General features: G+C 38.9%; 1 protein-coding gene across 2 annotated transcripts in view; it reads right to left on the reverse strand.

Annotated features, from left to right (window-relative positions):
- Positions 1–21,535, reverse strand: part of TMEM63A (transmembrane protein 63A) — a 32,924-nt gene extending 11,389 nt beyond the window's left edge. For both annotated transcript variants that reach the window (XM_074897312.1, XM_074897313.1), the window contains exons 1-16: positions 21,525–21,535; positions 20,593–20,657; positions 19,454–19,650; positions 17,151–17,230; positions 15,555–15,618; positions 14,083–14,120; positions 12,756–12,898; positions 10,199–10,250; positions 8,936–9,044; positions 8,458–8,528; positions 7,920–8,000; positions 7,184–7,307; positions 6,697–6,830; positions 4,230–4,367; positions 2,171–2,324; positions 1,322–1,428 (exon numbers count right to left, since the gene is read on the reverse strand). In XM_074897312.1, coding sequence (XP_074753413.1) covers positions 1,322–1,428; positions 2,171–2,324; positions 4,230–4,367; positions 6,697–6,830; positions 7,184–7,307; positions 7,920–8,000; positions 8,458–8,528; positions 8,936–9,044; positions 10,199–10,250; positions 12,756–12,898; positions 14,083–14,120; positions 15,555–15,618; positions 17,151–17,230; positions 19,454–19,639 — 1,481 coding nt within the window. In that variant the 5' untranslated portion in view covers positions 19,640–19,650; positions 20,593–20,657; positions 21,525–21,535. The remainder of the gene's footprint in view (positions 1–1,321; positions 1,429–2,170; positions 2,325–4,229; positions 4,368–6,696; positions 6,831–7,183; positions 7,308–7,919; positions 8,001–8,457; positions 8,529–8,935; positions 9,045–10,198; positions 10,251–12,755; positions 12,899–14,082; positions 14,121–15,554; positions 15,619–17,150; positions 17,231–19,453; positions 19,651–20,592; positions 20,658–21,524) is intronic.
- Between the last annotated feature and the right edge of the window lie 1,662 nt (positions 21,536–23,197).

Here is a 23,197-nt window from a genome sequence, read left to right on the forward strand (position 1 = left end):
GGCAATTCGCAAAAGGGCACCACTGCCAAGAAACCAGACACTTAGACATGCTACTTGACTGTCCTTGCCAAGTGTCAAGTCTTTGGGAACAGCATGACACTACTAATGCTACACCCCTGGTACAGTAGCAGGAACATCTATCCAGTGACACACTGTTGCCAGAAAAGTGAAGTGATTGCTATAAACAATTCAGACTTTAAAGGTGGTATCTGACAGGGCACTAAAACCACAGAGATTTAATGTATCATTTACGGATTTTATGGATCACGTAGCCCTTGGGCACTGTGCATTGTATCAGTATAAATATACTGAAGCCGGAAATCAGATCTGGGATCACTAGTGGCTTTAGAAATCTATTTCAAGCAATCGAGCAGGGCTCAACATTCAAGCGCCTAGTGTAACTACCAAGACAACCCCCCCCAAAAAAAACAGTGGATGAAAAGCATACAACTTTGATGAATAAACAGTATATTCTAGACATGATGTCTTACAAGGGAATGGTACAAAAAATTAAAGAGTTAAAAAAAAAATTACCTTAGAATACAAAACCAAACAAAAAATGGCTTCAGGCATTACAGAAAGAGATTAAGTGAAATTGAGTGAAGCTGGGATTCACTGTGCAGTATCATGCTTTTGGGTAAACTGGGGATGAAAGCTGGTATGCCAAACCAAGCTGAGCTGAGTCCTCCAAGTCAGCAGCACGTAACCATGCTTGACCATCTCTGGAGTGCACTGGTTGTATCTGAAAATCTTGCATCAACACATCTGCTGGGCCTTGGTCTTCTCAGATCACCACTAATAATATCCAACAGCAACTGAGTTGTACACCAAGAGTTACATCCAGACCATTTTTTCCACACAAAACAACAAAAAGATGAATGCCCTTTTTACAAGTAGCATGCCAGCAGCTGGAGCACTTTCTGTTGAAGTGGGATTCTGTGATGTTCTCAGCCTGGAAGAGACCCAAACCCATATCTCCTGTCTTCCCAGAGAGCGACATAGTTATGGGATCAGAGGCACTTCTCACACTCCTGTTGAAGCTACACCCCCTGAGTCTGCTTATACATTTTTTTTCTGATTAAACACAAAAAGGTTGGTGGCAGGGGGAAGCATAAGTAAATCATGTGGTCAGATTACACTTGCTGTACTGATTACAAATTGCTTAAACTTCAAAGTGTTAGCTATAACATTAGAAAGAGTCAAAAAGGTGACATTCCCTGCTACGAGAGGTCTGCAGATTTAAGAGGTCCATGAAAGATAAGCACTTTCTCCATTCAATAATTCAGCTGATAAGGCAAAACCAGAGCAAAATCTTGCTTACTTTGTCCAGTGGGACTCCAGCAAAGTTGAGTAATAGACAATTGTTGGTAGCAAAGCTGAGAAGGACCAGAGCAAGAGCGTTGGGAAAAACTGACTGACGATGGGATTCTAGTGGGGGGGGAAAAAAAAAGTAAGTTAAAAAAAAAAACACAACATTTTAATGTATCTGTGGTAGAACATAAGCTGCAATATTTTTCTTTTTGTAAATTGTAACAGGTTGGACTGTAGAAGTTACATCCAGGTTCAGTCTGAAAATGAGTGCTCATCACTGCTGTGCAAGACAAAGAGTAGGACTGAGAATTAAATTCCATGAGAGGGAAGACCCATAAGCAGTTTTTAATGTTGTTTACACTAGCTTGGGGAAGTATTTAAAATGAACAGTTTGCAAGAGACTTTAGTAGCAGTCAGACTAGGACCAGATATAGAAGCCATCCTATCCTGGTTTGAATTCAATAAGCAAAATAAAGCCATGGCATTTTACTTCAGAGTTTAGAATCTGATTTTCCCCCTTTCTCAACATAAAAATCAAAATAGAAATTGGTCTTGAAATTCCATTTTTTGCAAATGTTTTTGATTATAAAATTTAGAATTATGTAGATTTGGAATGAAAATTTTAAATACAAACAAACAAGACATTTATAATAATAAAAAGTTTCAGATTAAATTATGTCAGTTTACTCTCAAGGAACAGAAGAGTACTGAAGACCTGATTCTGGGCATATGCTTTTTAATCAGCAGTTACATAAAACAATCCTGAGGATTTCAACTGAATTGAGCTTATAGACACCTATCAGTTTATCAACATATTGGTTTGATACACAGCTATATCCAAACATGTGGTGATACTCACATTAAGGTAGTGAATAGGTTTAGTGACATTGAACTTGTCCATGGTTGAGATGATTATGGAAGGAGTAGTAAGAAAAAACAGCACAATAAAAAGAAGCAAATTAATGCAAGCCCATCTAAACCACCATTTTAGTCCACGCACTGAAAGATTTTTCCTAAAAATAAGAGACAAAAACAAGCAGTAAGCTTTTGCCGTTAAAAATATATACTATCTGTCAAGTAACAGGTGGCACTGCTTCTTCTAAATTGAGCTATCATAGTCCCCAGGTCATATAACAAAGCAATACACAAGTTCCAGTTGCTATTAGAAATAAAGAAAACTGTGCAACCTTTTTTGAATGATAATATAAATTACATTTGCATTAAGAACATATTTAGTCTTTCATAACACAAACACAATGTCTAATGTAGTTAAGGTTTGGGATGAAACACTTTCCACTGTTTAGTAATACAGAAGTACTAAACAAAGTTTGAACAAGAACTGACAGAGACAGAAGAAAATACAGAGAATTTCTAAAAGGAGAATAGCTATCAGAGGCAGAATCTACCAAGAAACTGTGATTTGAAAAAAACAGTTAAAAAACCCTGCATCCCTTCCTGCCATATCAAAACAGCAACAATAGGTCTTTAACAGGTAAAGTTCTTAAATGTTATCTGAAACGGTTCCCAAAAAGACTGGAACGATTTGAACCCCAGCCAAAGCCAAGTATTCAGAACAGATAAAACAGGGATACAGAGGCTCAGTAACATCCCCAATTACAAGCCTTTTTGTAAGTAACTTGGCAAATCCCTGTGCCCCCTCTTTTGCAAGGGGGAGAAAAGAAAATGAACAGGAAAAACAAACAAACAACAAATTCCCATCATCTTCCCCCCTGAGATGTTTAGAAAAGCTTTGCAAGTGCTTCAACCCACTGAATCTCAAAGATCATTTCCTGCATCCATAAGACAGTGCTTGAAGAAAGGAAGAGGAAATGAAGCACACATGCATGCAAGAACCCTTTCATGAAAAGGCAGATTAAAATGACCTTGCTTGGAAAGCAGCTTACATGGGATTTTTAATTCATATCACAAAATAACACAGTTGTAAAAGACACAGCTAAGAATCACGGTTGTTTGCTTTATGGTTAAAGTTTATGAACTTTATTCCCAACTGTAAAATTACAGTTCTTGAGAAAACCTCTCAATTATTAGAAATAGTCACCTTGTAAGTATTTTTCTATGCCATCTATTAAAATCATTAGGCAAAAAGTGTACATTTAAAAAAAGTTACATACAGGTGAAATATATAATAACTTGTGCATGTTTTTCTCTCACTTGCAGTTTTGGTTTGGGCAATGGAAATGTCACAACAAATTTACTGTTATATGAACAGGGGATTATATTGACCCAACCCTAAGTTATTTGCAAAGCAATTGGAATATGTTTAGTCATTTTTAGACTATGCATGACAGAAGGCAGCACAGGAATAGTTTAATTCAAAAAGATTTATCTATTTTCTGACACTCTCTTGTAAGCAGTGGGTAAAGTCTGGGAAATTTACTAGGTCAATAAAAAGATGTTAGAAGACAGACCATAGGTCACAGAAAGGGTCAAGTGATACTCTTCATGTGGCAGCTCAAAAAAACCCCACAAACCCATACTCAGAGAATACTCAGTACTAACACCAAGTTGCTTTCCTCAGATTTCAACAGTAGATATGCATTAACCTCAAAAAATGGAAACACTGAGGCACAGACATTAATAAGCTAGTGGTGGTTTTTTTGAGGTTTTGTTTGTCTATTTGTTGGGGGTTTTTTATTTCTTGTTGTTGTATTTGCAGGGGTTTTTAGTTAACAGGAACTGCAGGTACCAGAATTTTAGGGTGGCAAAACTCTAGTCAGCCCCTGAGAGGTCTCCCCAAGGTCAATAAAAAACACCAGTAATAGAAATAAAGATGCAGTTCAGTCACATTCAAATGATACATAAAGTCTTAGTTTAGGATTAAAGAAAAATGCACTCAGGTCTCTTCTCTTGTCCCCATTCATTATCATAAATAAATGGATGTAAGACAGGAATCTTACCAACAAATGTTCTCAGGATAAGGAGCGTACGTGACCTCCCAGTTTGATACGCACAGCTCCCTGCTGTAGGATGATGGCTGGGGTTCTCCTTTACACTTAATACTCTGACATTTGCAGGCATTGAAGTCTTTAAGGATACTGTAAGGAAGAAAAAGGTGGATTTTTCCAAATACTTACACCTGAAAGTGATGCATATGTAATGAGAAATTCTGGGAATAGCGAGAAAGATTTTTTTGCTTCTAATAACCAGAGATCAAGATAGTACTCAGACAACAATACAACGTTATATTATGCATGTAATGACCATAATATAAACAGTTACTACCACAGGGCTTTGAGATCTGACAAAGTTGGAAACAAAAAGCAGTCTTGGTTTGAACTGTTGAGGGCTTCTACTAACACTAATAACAGCAGTGACTCATATTAAAAAAATGTTTTGAAAAACAAATCAAAGCCTGAGAGCATTAGAAAAAATAAAGACAGACAGTTCCCCAAACACCTCTTTATGCAATTACAGCTGTTTTCAAATCAGAGCAGACTAAAGGATGAGTCTGTACTCTCATTTCATTACACTAGCATCAAAACTAGCCAATTTTGCCACGAGTAGCAATCCTCAGAAAACTTTTATCATGCTGGTATTCTCACAACTCAAAATATTACCTTCCTTCACCCACTCCTGAAACAATCACAGTGCTTAATTTTATCTTCTCATATTATGAGTTGATTGACAATCAATGTATTTAAACAAAATTTAAACATGCTCAGATTAAATGCTTTCAAAGATTTCCCAAAGCACACCAACAGAAGTGCTAGGCATATATTCAGAGACAGTACAACTGGGTGTGCGTTACTGTGTATAAGAAATTCCACCCCAGATAAGCTCTATTACACTAGTATGGAAACAGTATACGTTATATTTGAACAGCCAGACTCTAAAATTCCTGAACATGCTTGTTTCTCAGTTGTGCTCTTAACATAAAAAAAACCCACAGAGAACCACGCACATGAACACCAAACAAACAAAAACAACCCCCAAACCCCAGACCTTTACCTTACCAGAATTCAAGTAGTGATGTCAAATTGCCAGCATCTCGCAGCAGCAAGTGTTTAAGAAAGTTAATTATACTTTGACAGTTTATTTTTAAAAATACAGAGTAAGCTTTAGCACTACCAGCCATACTACTGAGCACCATCACTAACCAAGCTTCTACAACCACCTGGCTTCACGAACCTCAGTCCTGGCTTTCTGTTTCTTTCATCCTATTTTAGGGCTCTGTGGAGCAGAGCCTACTAAGGGCACCAAATAACTTTCTAATTTGATGGTAGGCTCAGCTTCACATGTAAACTAATCTAATTTTCCAGAGAATGGAGTCCACTGCATCAATTCCAAGCTAAACAAACTAAAATATTTTCAGTTCTCGATAATTCAACTCAGAGATGCCTGCACTGTAACTCAAAGCACATGCCCATGGAGAGACTATCCCATCAAACTTGTACATGACAAATCAGCAGCTAGACAAGGAACTTCAGTGCTTATTTCTTCTTTTCACATCTTAAAATGTTATTTCACGCTCTAGATTCTCTAAACATGGTGTGTAACATTACAAAATTAAAAGGGTGGCAGATTTTGCCACACGATCACTACTCGGTTAAAAAGCAGGAAGCAAAACTTTCCCCAGCATCTCAAATTCTTGCAAGGAATTCTATACACTAGTCCTCACTGAAAAAAAAGCCTGAAAGACTGGCTCTCTAATATGACTTGAAGGTCAAAAGAATTCAGACAATTTAAATCAGAGAAGCTATGAAGAATAAAAAAAAAAAAAACCATGATGCATTATTTTTGCAATACAAATACTATTCTGCTTCCCTTCACCTACTTTGTGTTAATAAAAAATGCTCACAAAGTGCCAACAGAAAACAAGAGGCTACATGTATTTTCTCTACAAATGACTGAGTAAAAAGCACTGAACAACTTCTGATACACATGTATCTATAATATCAGGCAAGAGAGATACATAATGGGTATCTACCACGTGTGGCCGGGTCAGTCACTGACTCAGCAAAGCGGAGATGACTAACAGTGTAATTTGCACCCACTGTGACAGTTTGGTAATGAGACCATTTGCTCAGTAGAAAAATGGAGAAATCAGCAACTCACATTCAAGAGCCAATTAGTCTGGTCTACTATTAACATACACTGATGGACTGGGTCCCACACATAAGAGAAAGGCTCCTTATCCCAATAAATGTCCGGAGCCATTTAGTCGCTTTGATATTTTCTTCACTTGAAACAGAGGCTAAATGCACACTTACAGGAAAACTTACCGGAAAGCTAAGCAGACCAAATCCACAGGATGGTGAAGAGGAAGAAAGAAAGAAGAACCAACATAAGCAAACAAGCAACACAAACAAGAGATCAGTTGTACTATTATATTTAAAAGTGAACATGACAGCAGACAAAACTTACTAGGTTGCCATGGATTTCTCTTGAAATGTTACAAAAGCCATTCCCAGCGGGTTATTATGAACAGCTTGTTCCTCTTTTGAATATTCTTCCATAAGTTCATTTCTAACTTTGGTATAATAATCCACAGCATCCTCCTGTCAGGAAATTGATGATTGTTACATCCAAGTACCAGATGGCTAATATCTTCATTAAAATACAGCTTACACAGACCATAGCCTCTCTTCTTCATACTACTTCCACAAATTACAAATCACATCACAATATGAGGATAAACAAACAGGAAGTCTTTCTTCAATTTTTGCACTAATGTTTCATTTCAAAAGTTTTGGGGATTTCCTTTTCTTTACACTGCAAGAACATGAAGGATGAGCTATCTGCAATAAATGAACGAAGAATTTTCTGAAGCTTAACAAGATGTCACACAACCAATTCTCTACTCTTCTAACAATCTACCTAGACATAACTAAACACGAACACAATCTCTTACCCTTTCACATCCTCTCATTTCACAACAGCAGAATTGACCACATGGCTTAGGATTGATTTGGACCCGCTTGCCATACTTCTGATGCAGGTGTTCATAGTAAGTCAGGCTTTTTTCTGCCTGTTTTCTGGACAGAAAAATACATCCATAACATTTTGCAAGAAAACAGTATCAACATCAAATTTAAGAAGAATATAATCCGCAAGAGCAAAAGTTATTTCAAGGACTGATAAATTAATCAGTCACCAAAGATATTGATATACCCTATTTTGGCTATGTAGCATAATTTATTTTCAAGTCTGTAACTGCACTATACAGCCTACACTTTTAGTTAGGTTCCAGGAGAAACCCACCAACGTATAGCCCAGAAGATGGCACTTACTTTCTCCTGTGACCAGCACCTCCAGACAAAGAAGCAGGGTCCCAAAGTTATTAATTCAATAGTTGGGTTTTCCACTTTACACTGCCCAGCAATCATTAAATACGTACACAAATAAATAATCAGCAAGTCAAAGCTTATCATATGCAATGCACAACATATCACACCTACAAGAAATTGGCTGAGCCCCATAACTCACGTTAAAACACAGCTGAATCTAACTGAAGTCCAGACCAGAACTTTAAGAGCTGAATTAATTTCTAGTATATGCAAGCTTAGTACTACTATATATGTTGATTAAGGACTGGCAAAGCATTCACAAAATTATGCTAAACTCGGGTAGATTACAAAAACAAGTACCTTTTTTTGAAGAGATGAATAAGCTTGGCTACATCGTAACACAGCTGGACCTCCAGCACAGCACAAGTTGGGTAGGCAGCGCTGAAAAGGAAGCAGTACACGAGAACAGTAAGAACAGAAAGTACAGTGAAGAAATTTCTTCAAAGAGCATCACTGTTGTCTAACTGACATTTCAATCATTCATTTTGTTTCTGAATGAGGTATAGTGGAGACTTCCAGAGAGACACCTGCTGAAAAGTGAAATATGAGGTGTGCCACATTATTCCCAAGTAAAGGCCATGTGGGAACATGAATGAGAAGTGTGGATACACAGCCAGCCACTTTCTTAGATTCTAATTTAAGATCAGCTAATTTAATTGAAACATAGTCTTTTCTCAATTCTGTCTAAGGAATAAGATACACTTTTAGAAGATGGATACTATAACATGAATACTAAACAGCGCAAAAGTCAAAAAACATTTCTGCTTGGGCAGGTGACACTACTAGGACAATTTTGAATCTAGTGTTCCTAATGATACTACTCGAGCAGGGAACTTACGTGAAATGGCCTTGTATTGTCTCTTCTTTTGCATTTTTTGGAAGACCAGTTATAAACAATGTGCACTTAACCTGCAAGAGAAAACGCAACTCCAATTTTGAGAAACCACATCATGAAAGAAAAAAAAAGAATATGAGAAAGGCAGTAACACAACACAAGTAGCTGCATTGAAGAGGGGAAAGAAAGGTAGGAAATTTTGATGGGAGCTCCCACCTATTCAAGACAGCACCATGTTCATCTGCTACATTAGTAATGTTACATCAAAATTTCACAAATCACTCCCCAACCCCCTTCGCTCTGTCCATTTTCACAATTCACTTTCACAATCCACAAAAGTGGAGCTTTGCTTTCAGTTAATTCCTTCACACTTACAATACATTCTAGCAAGCAGAAGGCATCTTAGCGATTTGATTTTTTTAGCATTATCCACTTGCAAACATGCTATATGTTTTTTTTCCCCCCCAATACAGAAACTTACTGTGTTTTCTTCTTTATATGTGACATACTTCATGTGATGTCTCATGAAGACAACAGTCAAAATCAGGTAAACAACAGCAAAAACCGTGTGCAGCCAAAGAAGATTATTACTGTCAGAAAAATGTTATGAATATGAGAAACAGGAAGAACCAGTTGTACAACCGATACAAGTAGCCATGAAGATGCTAAGTAAATCAGAACCTCTCATTGAACACAAAACAAGAAAAAAAGGTAGTTCCTGGTAGTCAGTTACACCTACGCAGATGCCTTGGACAGCCATTAGGGTTACTTGCTTACAATAAAATTCTATGGGTAACAGACCTACAAAGAAGACAGATATTCTATGACATGGACATTTTTAGGCGGCGTTTGGCTTGTGCCTTCTCATTCACATCACCAATAGCACACATCATGCTATTTGCCAAAATGTTTTTATTTGCCTTATTATTTACTGTGCTGAGTGCATAATTGAACTCTCCTTGAACATAATTCTTACACAAGTTGAAAACTGCCTAATACAGGGAGTAAATTCTGCTTCTCTGATAGATCCTTCCTCAAAGCTTACAGAAGTTCTGTTCTGTGAACAGCTCTTCAATTTTGCAAAAAGCATTAATAATTACAATTAACCTAAAACACAGGAGCCTATTTTACAGATAAAAACCCCAAACAAACAAAAAATCCCCACTCGTTACTTGGATTCATAATGTGGTTAAAAATACCTGAAGTGCATTGACAGAAACTCTATTGGATATAGAGGCATGGATGGATGTGGACTGATCAAGTAATAAGCCAAAAAATTGTACATCTTTGTATCTCAACTATTTCACAGACCTTTTAATAAAAACACACAGAAGTAATTTTAACTGTCATCTCAGATATGAGAGATACGCACACACATAAAGAGAATTTAAATCATTTGTGTTACACATTCTAGTAAAGCTGTTAGCTTTATTTTCCTTCTGTAGTATGGTTTCTTTTAATGTGGAAATTTCTGAAAATAATATCACTAGATGTGCAGTCATTAGCCAAGAGAAACATGTGGTGCAAGAAGTAAGAGCTGAGAGAGTAGAAGCCAAGTCTCCAGATTTCTTATCAGCACTGTAACTGCATAGCCTGAAGCAGAACTTATCCCAGTTTCAGTTGTTGAAGCGTGAATAAGTTAATTCCTACCCCATGAGCCATGTGGCAAGTATCAATTCATGTGTTTAGAGACTATGACAGGAAACAGACATAAGCATAAAAGTACTCTCTAAGATTTACTTACCCAGTTTGTAAGTTTACTATAGTTGTTCTTCCAAAACTATAGGGATCTTTATCTAAGAAGAACAAAAACAAGTAGCATAATTAACTGGTGCAACACTCACATGCAAACTATCTAAAGTCAGTTGTTTTTTTTTTAATGTTGATATACTACTTTTTAATGCCAAACATGTCCATCGTTAAAAAGATTTAGAATTGTAACTAATGCTGGTTTACAGTGTATTGCATTTTAAAGTTGGGAAAAAAGCACAGGATTATACCACATTCAACCCATCAAGAGAAATTATAGATTATTTTAAACATCTGAATACTAGATCTTTGCAGCAGTTTCCCTTCTCCCTTCAATCTCCCTTCAACCCATTAACAACAATGTTTAGGGATTTGAACATATTTCCCTCACATTTCTTATCTCAGTTTTTTAAACTGCATTAATTCAGTGTTGACAAACCACTACTGATAACCTTACAAAGGTCAAAAATGAGAAAGTTTATATGACATTGTTTCTCAAGACTGTCAAGTATTTTAAAAAAATGATAATTCAAGGCAGTGAAAAATGAGTACATATTCACAAAGAGACCTAAGTGTATCTGGAAAGCTAAACAATCTTCTAGCATAGACTGTTAAACCACACTGCAAGTTAAGTCATTACAACCAAAAAAAGTACAAATGCACAAAAACAACATACCATGGAAGGGGAGAAAGAAGGGGAGAGGCACTAAAACTTCATATTTGTTTTTCATCTGTATTTTCTAGCATCACAAAAATAAATGCAGGAAACCAGAAGCTCTATTTTCCCGCTTTAGGCGGCATATAACTGGCCTTCTTTTGAATTAACAGAGAGCATCTATTGGTATCCAAGATACTACTACTTTTATCAAATTGTAGTTACTTAGAGAAGGACCATGCACACAAATTGATGTGTATTACAGAATCCATTTTGGTATAAATATACAAGTAATAAACAGACCAAAAGAGGGAACTATGTTCTGTAAGTTTTTTGAAGGCACCAGCATCTCTCTCTTTACTTTATGAAGGAGATGAAGACAGCGACAAGGGCACCAGTTGTGTTGGATTTGATTCTGTAAAACTAGGAAGGCTGCTGAGAACAGAGATGGAAAACAAGGAAGGAGAACCACTGTGAAGTGATAAAGGGTCCTTTGAAATAACAGAAAAAGAAAAGAAATGCAAAGAACTAAAAAAGAACAGCAATGGTCTTTAAGAAAGCAGGTATTAATATAAACAGAGAATGGATAAGAAAGAGCTCATAAAATGGAAGTCAGAGATGGCAGTTCCACAGAGAAACATACTGAAGGCACAGGTACAACATAGCCCATTACAGAGGAGGGCTAAGTCACAAGGCTGTTTAAAACACAGGCAGGAGTAAACTGAAAACAAAAACTAGGCCACATTATTAAGGACAATAGAAGAGAATAAATTACAGGGACAAAGATCCACAAGGTCAGTACACAAAACAAGATGCAATTGTTGTGGTACAACAACAAGCAAAACAAAACACAAGTAAATACTCCTCCTGAAAGCTCCTGGGAAAAGCAAGCGAATTACTGCTTTTTTAGCATCACTATTCACCAAGATGATCAGCTATGAACAACTCTGTAAACATGATCCTGACAAGACTGATAGAAAGCCAAGTATAAAATGGGCTTAATAAGGGCTAATTATCAAAAATGGAAGAATGCTTAAACAGGGTTTAACAGAGTTCTGTCCACCAGTATTATTAGCAACCTGAATGGTAGACTAGAGGACACACTTACTTATTTGTTGACTGTGAGTTAATAATGGAAAGAGGTAGGTGTCACACCAGCAGACATAATCAGGACTAGACTGCAAGAAACATGAGATAATTCTTTGCCCAGTCAGCACAGTCTGAGAAAGAAGATCTGTCTAGTTTTGAGCTGCCAACCAAGACAGAAAGTAACTGTTTGAGACAGTATAGCTAGATTAAAACAAGAAGTTCAAAGGATGGCTGATGATTTTATGATCAGCGAAACAGAAAACATTTCTCATTAACGACCAAATTAACTGGTCTGGTTTATCAAAAAGAGGAAATGGCAGAGATGAACTGATAATCCTCAAGCAGCTAAAATGATATTGCAAAGAGGAAAATAATAATCTATTCTCCCCAGTAACAGGTCAAAAGATCGTGACCTTAAATTGCAGGAAAAGAGATTCAGACCGGACACTAGAAAAAATTTTCTCGTCTGTGAAGACAGTTTCCATTGGCAATTGCTACCAATAAAAATCATAGAGAGTGACTTGATAAACACCAGTTAAGAGGGCATAGGTAAAGTTGATCCTGCCTTGAACCTTCTAGGTCTAGCTGTCCATGTCTGCATGTGGTCTGCCACCTTGTTTCTGACAAAAGTTTTTGCCAGACATATAAAAAACCCTCTACTCTCATACAAATTTCAAATAAAATGACACACACAGCAGACTGAGGGGAGAAAACAAAACAAAACTTACAAAGTCTAACAAAATTTTAAAAAAATCCTACGATGATATAAACCACAAAATTCTTCTCAGAATACAAACAAAATTCTTACCAAGTAGATCACCCGATAGGTTGACAGGTAATATGACACACACAGACAAAATGCTGACAGCAATTAACAAACAGATGATGTGACGCTGGAAGGCAAGGTAATGTATGGCATCTTCACCACATCTCTCATGAATCTCATCATCACTGCATCATAGACAGAAAAGCACATGGTCAGCTTACTTAGTATCTTTAGGATTTTGGTGTGTGGTTTTTGAACATACACCAATTTCTCAGTCTACCCAGTGATAGATCCATTGATCCCTATTGGTTTTCAACACGGTTGTGTTCTTTCATGCATAAATCTAACTTCCAGAAGTGTCTTTTTCCTGTGCAGTATCACCATACAAAAATTAACATGAGGGAATTTAAGATGGAAACAAGCGATCTGAAAAGCAAATACAAATCCAAGTTCTTTTTTATCAGCCTAAAAGAGGACAAAGTCATTTGCTGTGACCTCCTGCTTTATGACAGTCACAAGGTGTTAAGTCTAGCTCTCAGACTTTAAGATCACACTGTGACAGTGTTCACTCATCTCCATAAAGGCTCCCCATGAGGAAAATTCAGAATTGCCTTATTGTTGTGAAATCAAATTAACAGAAAATATTAATAGGTTTTGGAATGAACTCTTATCATCTATCCATTGTCAGTAGGACAGATGATTAAAACAGGAGTTCTTGGAAAAGGAAGGAACTGAACTAGCAAAAACGGAGAAAGACAGGCTCAATACCCACCCCTTTTTTTGTTTTACTGTATCCAAGCTAGAAATTGATTTTTAAAAATCATGATTTACTAAGCCCCAAGAGATACAAAGAATGAACATCACAGATCTAATGCTCAGTTTCTGGGAAACACTGGGATGAGCTTTTCCTAGTTCATCAGTTCCAGCCCCAACTAAACCACGAGTTCTCCACAGAAATCCTTGCAGGGAAATCCTGTTTCCTGCCCCGGGGCCCTGATGGCTTCAAACAGGGAACACCCACACAGTACTCTTTGAAGGGTGAAAGCCTAGAGCCTAATTATTAGCTCAGAATCCATATAAATGTCATAGATTCACTTCGGTTCACACACTGTCCCAAGATCAGGAAGTTCCTGGGCTGCCAGCAGAAGGTAGAACTGAAGAAGTATTCCCATAAACTGACCTTGTTTTCATATTCTTTCTCCACCCCACCAGAGGCACCTGTATCATGTTTGTATTAAATTCTATCTACTCAAGGAAAAAAACAAACAAACAAACAAAAAAACCCACAACATTTTTTAATGCAACCCCCCTTTTTTAATTTAAAAAAGAACAAAATAAACCACAGGTCATTTCTGTTTCATATACTTACTGCATCCGAAAAGCAGCTGTCACCCAAGAACAAAACCCCTATAAATATAAAAGGAATTTTTTAGGATCTAACATAGAAAAAAAATATAGTCTCTGTACAGTTAAGAGAAGTCTTTCTATTAAGCCAATCTTTTAGCTAAAATGTTGGCAGTTTGTTGCTCTGAAATCATAATTATGAAACATACAGAATAATACCTCATACTCTACATACTTTTTACAAGGTACTTCATATGTCTGTCTTCAGAAAGTATTTAAGGGGAGTTTTTTTATTACTTACACATTTATTGTTTGGACTTCTTAAATTTATACAAGTGTGTCCAAATCCCACCTCCAATGAACAGAAGTCAAGACTGAGGCTTCTAAGGAATTTTTTTTAAATGATTGTTTTAGAGCAGAAAAGGTGATTTTTTTTTTTTCCAAAACCATTTCCAGAGACTCTTGAACTTCAGAGATAAGTTCCATGAGAGTCTAATACAAGTTAATCAGTTAAACAGCAGTTAGAAACAATACTGTGATTACATTAATAGAAAGGCTTCTTGTATAGGTTTACAAATCCCCCTATGGAATGGTACAGCAGAGATCACATTTCACTGAACGTTCCAGTATGGTTCAAAACAAACAAAAAAAACCTTGTCTCAGAAGGCCTCTTCTTCCCGGTGAATAGTACTAGAACACATTTTTATTCAACAGTTTCAATGATGAAGTTGCTTTAGGATTTTTAAAAATATGAAGAAAACTACACAAATAGCAGAGCAATCCTGATCAAACACCAGTATGCTTTCGATGTTCATACAATTATTTAGTTGCAAGGCTAGATATTAGGTTGATACATATATAAAATGTTAAAATGTAGGCTGCCACCACTGGACAACTCTTGCATGGTTCATTTTGAAAGATGTTTATTCATGCAAAAGATGTGTGACTTCAAAGACTCCAGAGAGACTATGGATGGAACCAATTAAAAGTTTGGCAAAAAATTATCTTCCACTCCAAACCAGTTTTAATATTAAGAGCACATGGTATTATTAGTAGCCTCACACTTGCATCCAGTTTTCTCATATTTGTGAGGAAGACGATGTACCATAAAGACCAACTGGGTATTATTTGTAATGTGAACATAATGTAACTTTTTGAACTGTTATTTAAGTACAAATTATTTAGTAGTCTTTTTTTTCCTTCCCTCCTTCCCTTTTGAAACTCTAATATATAGTCCCTCTTCTAACTTAAAAAAAAAAAAAAGTTCACTTAAAAACAACAAAACAAGATATTAATTTGTGATATGGCAATAGTTTGTCAGGAAATTGAGAGAGATTATGTATGGTTCTGCAAAAACACAATACACCAGTCATTTTTGCATATAGATGGTCCTCCAGTTTAATTACTGGTTCATTGGGCTAGGTGGAATGGCACATTACAACAGATCCCATTAAATAGTTTACATTAAAAAAAGTATTAAAACTCTAGAATACTTACCCTATCATATTCAAGATCTTCAGGTACTGAGGAAGATGTTGACAATCGGTTGTATCTTGATTCACTAAAATACATTAAATGATGTTTTTAAGTATCTTTAATAACAGATGATGGAATTCCACAGGATTATTTCAACTTTCACAATTCTGAAGTAACTAAGTGGTACAAAAATACTTTTCTGCTTATGAAAGCTGTGGTTTTCACCTTGTAGCATATGCTTAATTACCATAACTTGTGTTATGTCTCAGGTTGAAAAGGGAGGTCATGTGAACTCCTGACATGACAGCATATAACAGAACTAGAAAGAAAATAATGCTTTATTGGGATATTAAGACCACAGTAACATAAGAGAATGCAACACAGGTTTGGAAGCCTAGCAAGGCTGTTCAAATATGCCTCATGACAAGAGATCACCTCTTTTCCCTCCACCTTTCCTCCCTCATTTTACAGTCACTACTCAGAATTACTCTGTACAATTAAATCCCTCACCTGCAGGGCCACCTTCTGGTGCAAACTAAGTCCTGTAGCAAGGCTAGAAACATTTAGAGACTGCAGCCCTCAAAAATAGCAGAGTCCCTGCTTTTAGTTTGTTGCTAAAAAGAAATGTTTCAATGGTGATGTGCCAATAATTACAGGACAATGCATGTTAAAATGGAGCGAATTCATAGGTGTATCTATAATGTTTTTGACCTAGCTGGCTCAGGTCACAGCCCAGCAGGGACAATAACATAGGCTCCTAGGTGTCTGACTGCTCAAGGACCTGTTTGTCCCACAGGCCCCTACAGCTCACATGGAAGCCCATACCCGAGCATCTTCACTCTTGCTGCCTGAGCTAGCTGGATTAAAGCAGCCTCAGTTATTTGCCCTCTTCCCCCCCCCAATTGTACATGGATTACATCTAAAACCACATTTTGAGTCCTTTCCTGCTGCTTAGTTGTGAATTTACCACAACTTTGTTACACCACTAACACCAGGAAGAGGCTCGCTATTAAAGTTTACCCACTTCATAAAGAGACAGATAGCTTTTAAAGATCTCAAGGCATCATCCTGCAGAAATAATAGTAAAAAAAAAAAGATAATTTGCAGTCTTAGTAAATATCATAGTAAATATCAGTGAAGATTTCAGAAACCTGCAATGATACATTTCTTTCTTATTTTTAAACCCTTCAGAAATACTATGGCACAGGCAGTGTAGGGAGCTCTGAGAAGATACTGGGCTTGAGCCAAGATAAACAAAGCAGTTAATATCCGTCTATCACAGAATCACACTGTAAACATCAACATGTAGGTATGTGACACGTTAGCAGACAATAAACCTATTTTCTTACCTCCACTTCCTTAACCTGCAACTGTAGAATGAAATTCATGACTATGCCAAACATACAACTTTAATACCGAAACCACAAAGAGTAACTCTGTGAGTGGGATGTATTTCACACAAAGCAGCATGAGGACATTTTTAACAAATATGTGCATGTGATTACAAATATACCTAATTTATACAATTGTGCTTAAATTAAGTCCTATTTACAGTACCTACTTCCACATTCCCCAGATGGTTTCAACAAATTGGTTCTGATTGCATATCTTTTTTACCTTTCAGCTTCTGACACCAGAGCAACACGACCATAGTCCCAGAATCTCTTTCTTATAATGGAAAACAGTAATATTAGAATCTAGAAAATAAAAACAAAGATCTTTGAATATTTATTTTTCCACTTCATAACAATTACTCTTTGGTGTATAGGAACTGTCAAAAAAAATGCTGTCCTAGCTCCTAAACCAACTGTCATACATTAACCAATCCAGTGGTGGCTGTGCTACAAACCAACCTGCCTGGGACCAGAGGACCAGAACACCTGCCTTCCTGCTCTGATTTATAAAGGAGGAGAACTGCATGAAAAAATACTTCTGAATTGCAAGTGTAGGAAGGTTTGTGACAGAAAAAGTAGCAAGCAGTACTTCAGAGGAAGTAAAAACTTTCATAAATACACCTTTACTATTATTCATTACTTAATGACCAGAATTATGACTTGCAATTTTATTTATTTTGAAACAATGATGTAAACAGGCTGTAAGGGGCTCAACTGTTTTCTCAAGTATGAGAATTATTTTTATCCTCAGTAAAAGGATAAACCTTCTATAAACCCAGAAATTTAATATCTGATCTCTGCAATGTATTATTCATCTTCCCCTTGTATTTTCACTTTTTGAGAGCCTAACAAGAAAAAAAACCCTAACACTGTTATTTCATAGATGCATTTATTTTGTCTTTTTTTCTTTTTTTAAATAAACAAGTTGCTCTGTACAAAGCAACAAAGCAGAAGTAACAAGGTGGGTTTTCTATGCATATGTAGCATATGCCCTCACTCCTAGCCCCTCCTACATCTCATACCTGTTTGGCGAGAAAGTGGTGCTAGTGATGTAACTTATTTGGATCTATGCAAATACCGACTGGTCAGCCAGGATACACGTTAAGATTATCTAGGCACCTGGATTACACAGGTAATTTCCACATTTCACAATGAACATAACCTTCTTCTAAGAGTCTTCCTCCCAACAGGGATTATTAATTTAGATCTTCCTCCTTCATCTGGCCATTAAGCTTCTTGCAATCAGGAAAATTCTCTAGACTCTTTGGCAACTCTGGTTGAAATTGGCTAATGTATTCTACGGTTATTAGGAAGAACTGCCAGATAAAAACGGGAAGAAAACACAATATATAAACCTCACTTCCTTAGGAAACCAGCCCAGATATAATATTCAGAAACCCATCGGCTGACAGTTACTAAAGGGATATGCAGTAAACGTGCACAAAAATAAGAATACAGGAGTTGCTAAATAAATTGCAGTACTTGGTACTTGGAGAGAAGCCTTCCACACTGCACCTAACTCTCTACCTAATGCTGTTTGAGAGGAGAGTTCAACAGCAAGGAACTCAAAAGCAGACACTTAGTATGCTAAAATTCAACCACAGCTTTACAAAAAAAAAAAAAAAGTCCCCTCATTCCAACAAAATCTTTTTAAATGCTGTGGCATCAGTTTCACAGAGCAGTAAATACTGTACATGCTCAGAAAATGGATTTGTGGTAGCATGCTGCATACACCAAATCAACAGCAAAGAATGCCACTATGTAACTTCTAGGAACATCCCCTACATTCCTACAAAACTACCAGCTCAGACCTTATGCAAGTAGTTTTAAGTTTCTCCACAGTAGCTTTCTAGAACTCAGGAACCGCATCATTACTTTAGTCTCATTTTACTACTACAGACCTCACTTACCAGGCCAATTTGCAGGTCTGCAGCTCTCTTTCTGGTGGCATAAGACCACCTAGACCAAATTAACATTAATAATCATAAGGTTTTTTGGAGTCTTAGGCCTGTTTTGGAGCCTCCAGACCAGCAACTAATCCTATTCCTCCTTTTCTCAGGACTGAGCTGATCAGTACATTATTTCCTTAACAACTTCATGAAATCTAATTTTTAAAAAGTTTGTGAAATGACAGGTTTTCCATACTGTATTTCATTTTGAATAACAATCAAGTTAGCAATGGTGTTCTCTTCCTGTAAATGTACCCAGTACCTAAACCCAGAGTAAGGAAAAACCATTCTTGCAGTTAAGACAAAACATAAAAACCTGAGCTACCACTACAAAGCTCACCATGACCCTATGATACTTTACTCTCTCTACATCCACACAGCGACCCTGTCATCCTACATGTATGGGAACCCTTATCAGCACTTGAATGGTGCTTTGAGGTTCCCAGCATGGCCTTAGCACATTTCTTATTCTGAAGATTCTCAGAAACAAATCCCAACCTGATAAATAAGAGAATTCTGAACAATCTAACTTTTGAGAAGGCCAGAGGTATGTTCGATACAAGAAATAGAAACTTACAAAAAAGAAGGTTACATCAAGCAGCAGGACAGTTGGGATTCCACCAAAAGTTACTCCTTGGAGCACTGTGCTGCCCCGGGCAGTGCTGTAGCAGTACGTCTCATTTGTTGAGTTGAAAGGTACGCTTCTATTCCAGAAGTAGACTAGATGAGAATGTCCAAAACCCAGAAAAAAGAAAGGGTTCATTTTGTCTTTCCCTTAAAAAAAAGAAAAAGAAAAAGTGAAAAGCCTGCCTGGTATTTGTGAGATATACTAATATTACAAATATTAAAAGTGCAGGAAGCTTCTGAAGTACCTGGTGGAAGAGAAGTTGTATTTGACAATCTTTCCTCTTCACGTGTAAAATATTTTGCAATAACTGACAGGCTGAGTTATTAGCAGTGCCCAAGCAACAATTCCAAACATCTAACTAATCATGTCGTCTACAGACATCCAAGGAAGACTACAGAAGTCCCACACAAAACAAACTTCTCTATCTACTAATCTGTAACATCAAACTACTTATAATTCCAGCCTGGATTCTAATTCTACGAGTAACACAGGATATTAGATATTCCAGTAATAGCAGTTTGAAGATTTTGTTCCTAGTCGGTGAGCACATGTGAACGTACCGGCTTGTGAACTTTGTATTCAAATGTCAAAACCTCTAGATTATTAACAAATTTGGCACCAATTCCACAGAAAAGAACTACTACACAAATACACATGCTCTTTTCTGTTCTTGGGCTATTGTGTGATTTTTCCTTTTTTAACAGGAGAATTCTACTGAAAGAACAGCACAACAATTACAGTCTATCACGAACAAGAAAGAACAAAGAGTATTTCTAAGAGAACAGCCATCTACCTCATTTTGGTCAACTGACCTGCTTAGATAATGTACTAACCTGCAAGACTGCACAAGATTTGGCTATTGATACAATGGTCTTTGCATCACTGCATGCAATTGCTCACTTATTTGGGGGCTTTCCACTTGAAACATTTCTACTCTTGGATATTACTAACTTGATGGTTCCCATGTAGTACTTGGGACAAAAGCATGCTTCATGCAGAACACACTTCATAAAGCAAGCACGGCCCAAAAAACTCTATCCTTTGAAAGCAAATATCATCGGTCCTCATCACAAGTCCAGGGACACTACCTTTCTGATATCATGCCTCTGTATGAGAAATGCACATGTATCTGATGGCAGCACTATTGTGGGTGCTGAAAACAAAACCAAAGCAAAAGGAGAACATTAATAACTGCAAATTCTCCCTCTAAACATCAGAAAAACAGCATAGAGAATACTCCTCCCAAGCCAGCATTTACTAAATGTTGGACTGTGTGACACGAGAGGAAAAAATGTTGTCCCAATTGACATTCCTGTTTCTTCATAGGAAAAAAAGACACACTTTTAAAGACTGAAATTTAGTGCTGACAGGAGAGAGTATTTTTGAACGTACTTTGGAAACCTTGATCACAACAACTGCAGAGACTGCGTGCTAAATTTTAAGTATCACGCTGGATCTCATCAGACACAAGTTTCCAGTTTTTGAAAGCCATTATTTTTAAATACGCCAGCTGTCAGACGAGAACGACGGGCGGAGCCGCGCTGCCGCAGCCGAACGAGCGGCACTTCGCGACCTTTCCGCGCAACGCGAGCACCGCTGCGGGCTCTAGAAACGCGAAACCGTCTCCCTTGTTTTGTCCGGGCCCCGGGAGGGCCGCGCAGTCGAGGCTGACGGGGCCCGTTTCCCCCGGCGGCACCCCGCGAAGCCCCGGGGCTCCCAACTCTCGCCGGCTGCCTGCTGGCGTCTGGGCGGGGGGCGCGGCGTGTGTGTGTGTAGCCCCCCGCCCTGCACCGCCCCTCCGACGGGAGGGGACGCCCCCAGGGCTGCTCCGGCCGCCCGCTCCCCGCCCCGAGCCGGCGGAGGGCCGGGGTCCCGCCGCGGCGGCCGGCGGGAGCGCGGGGAGGCGGCCCAGAGGAAAGGGCTGCTTCCTCGGGACGGCCGGGCGGAGGGAGCGGCCCCGCCGGCAGCGCAGCCCAGCCCAGCCCAGCCTGCGCCCCGGCGGCCGCCCCTCAGGGCTCACCTCGCCTCTCGCCGCCACCTCGCGCAGCCCCGTCCCGTCCCGTCCCCACACGCCGGCAGCGCCGCTCCCGCCCTCCCTTACCGGCACCGGGGCGGCTGCGGTCTCTCTGCTCCCGTCTCGCCCCGTCACCACACGGGGCGCGGCGCCGAGGCACCGTCCCGGCCCCGAAGTTACGGCCCCGGCGCCAAGCCGCGGGAGCCGCGCATGCGTGGCCGGGCCCGGCGCTTAGAGCGCGGGGCGGCCGCCATTGATCCCTGCCTCACGGCCCCGCAGGCGGCTGCCCCTCGCCGCGGGGATATCGCTGCCCTTCGCCTCTCTAACCTCCTTTTCCAGACCTTGAAGTGCTTCCCTGCGGGAAGGGACCCTCTAGTGAAATAACCGGGAGGAAGTTGCCGTCGTTTTTCTTGCACCGCTCTCCGTTTTCACCTGCCGCCAGTGTGACACGGCGAGCGGGCGATGCGGTCACCCGGTTTTATTCAGCGGGGTTTTATTTTAGCACAGGAGACAGAGCTCTGCCGGGAGCTCGGCTTATTCCCGCGTGGCAGGGTCAGCAAGAGCGGCTGGGCCGAAGGCCTGCATATGCCAGAACGGCCTTAAAGCATCTTGTGCCGAGCTTCCCCTTAAGCAGTATCATTGAAATTGTATCTATAATGGCTTACAACAGTTATTTTCGAAGTCCGTAGCTTGTCTATGAAAATTTTATGCTGGATCCTAAGACAAAATCTTCGGATATCCTAACTACTTGGTGATTTCTCAACTTCAATGTTAGTGTGGCACACCGTCCTCTGCTTTGGAGCAAACACTGTTGTGCCCCCGTGACTCACGTTATCTACTAACGTGCCCCTCCTTGATCCAAACAGAGGTTTTTATAGCAAAAAAAAAAAGAAGAAGATATGTGAGATTTCAAGAGATTTCTCAATTCCCAGTCTGGTAAAGTGGGCAAGTGTGCCAGTACAAGTGAAGCAGGCCCATTCGCTAAGTTACGTAACTCTGAAATAGATCAAGTAATAGTAGTAATTTGAATGTTTCATTAAATATTAAAAGCCTCTTGTCTCCACATGCCTATAAAGAGAAATAGCATTCAAATGCTGTAACTTGGAAAAAAAAAGAGACCTAGGGAGTTTAATGTATCAATGGCAGAGCTGGAATGAGACTGATTCCCTGCCATCCATAAGGACATCCTATTCTTTACAGGGGATAATGGCTTCCAGCCAATAGGCCAGGCCCTGCCATCCACCTCTTCTCTACCCTTTAGTGTTCCCTCAACAGCCATTTGGTACCCAGCATTGCCAACCATCATCATCCTCCTGTGTCTTCATCCTTTGCCCCTGTTTGGCATGACTGACCTCAACGAGCAGCAGGCATCCAAGGAACAAGATTATGATAATGATGAAAATGTAATGTTCAGAGGACAGCAGGGAGACCACTTGCCTTCAGAGATTTGCACCCTACCTCTAGACTCATGGACAAAGCAGCGGTCATGTTTCAGAACAGCCACCCACGCTAAAAACAACCAAATCATCAGGGCATTGCAAGGTTCAATCTGATGTTACACTGATCAAAATCTCAGCCGTCTGTTGACTTTTATGTTTAAAAGAAATGGGCATCCCAGCTGCCAAGAAGCCAGCATCTCCTCCGGTTGACAGTCCTGCCTCTGCCTCTCCAACTTCAAC

The sequence above is a fragment of the Athene noctua genome, chromosome 1 (genome assembly GCF_965140245.1).
Source record: "Athene noctua chromosome 1, bAthNoc1.hap1.1, whole genome shotgun sequence".
NCBI lineage: Eukaryota > Metazoa > Chordata > Aves > Strigiformes > Strigidae > Athene > Athene noctua.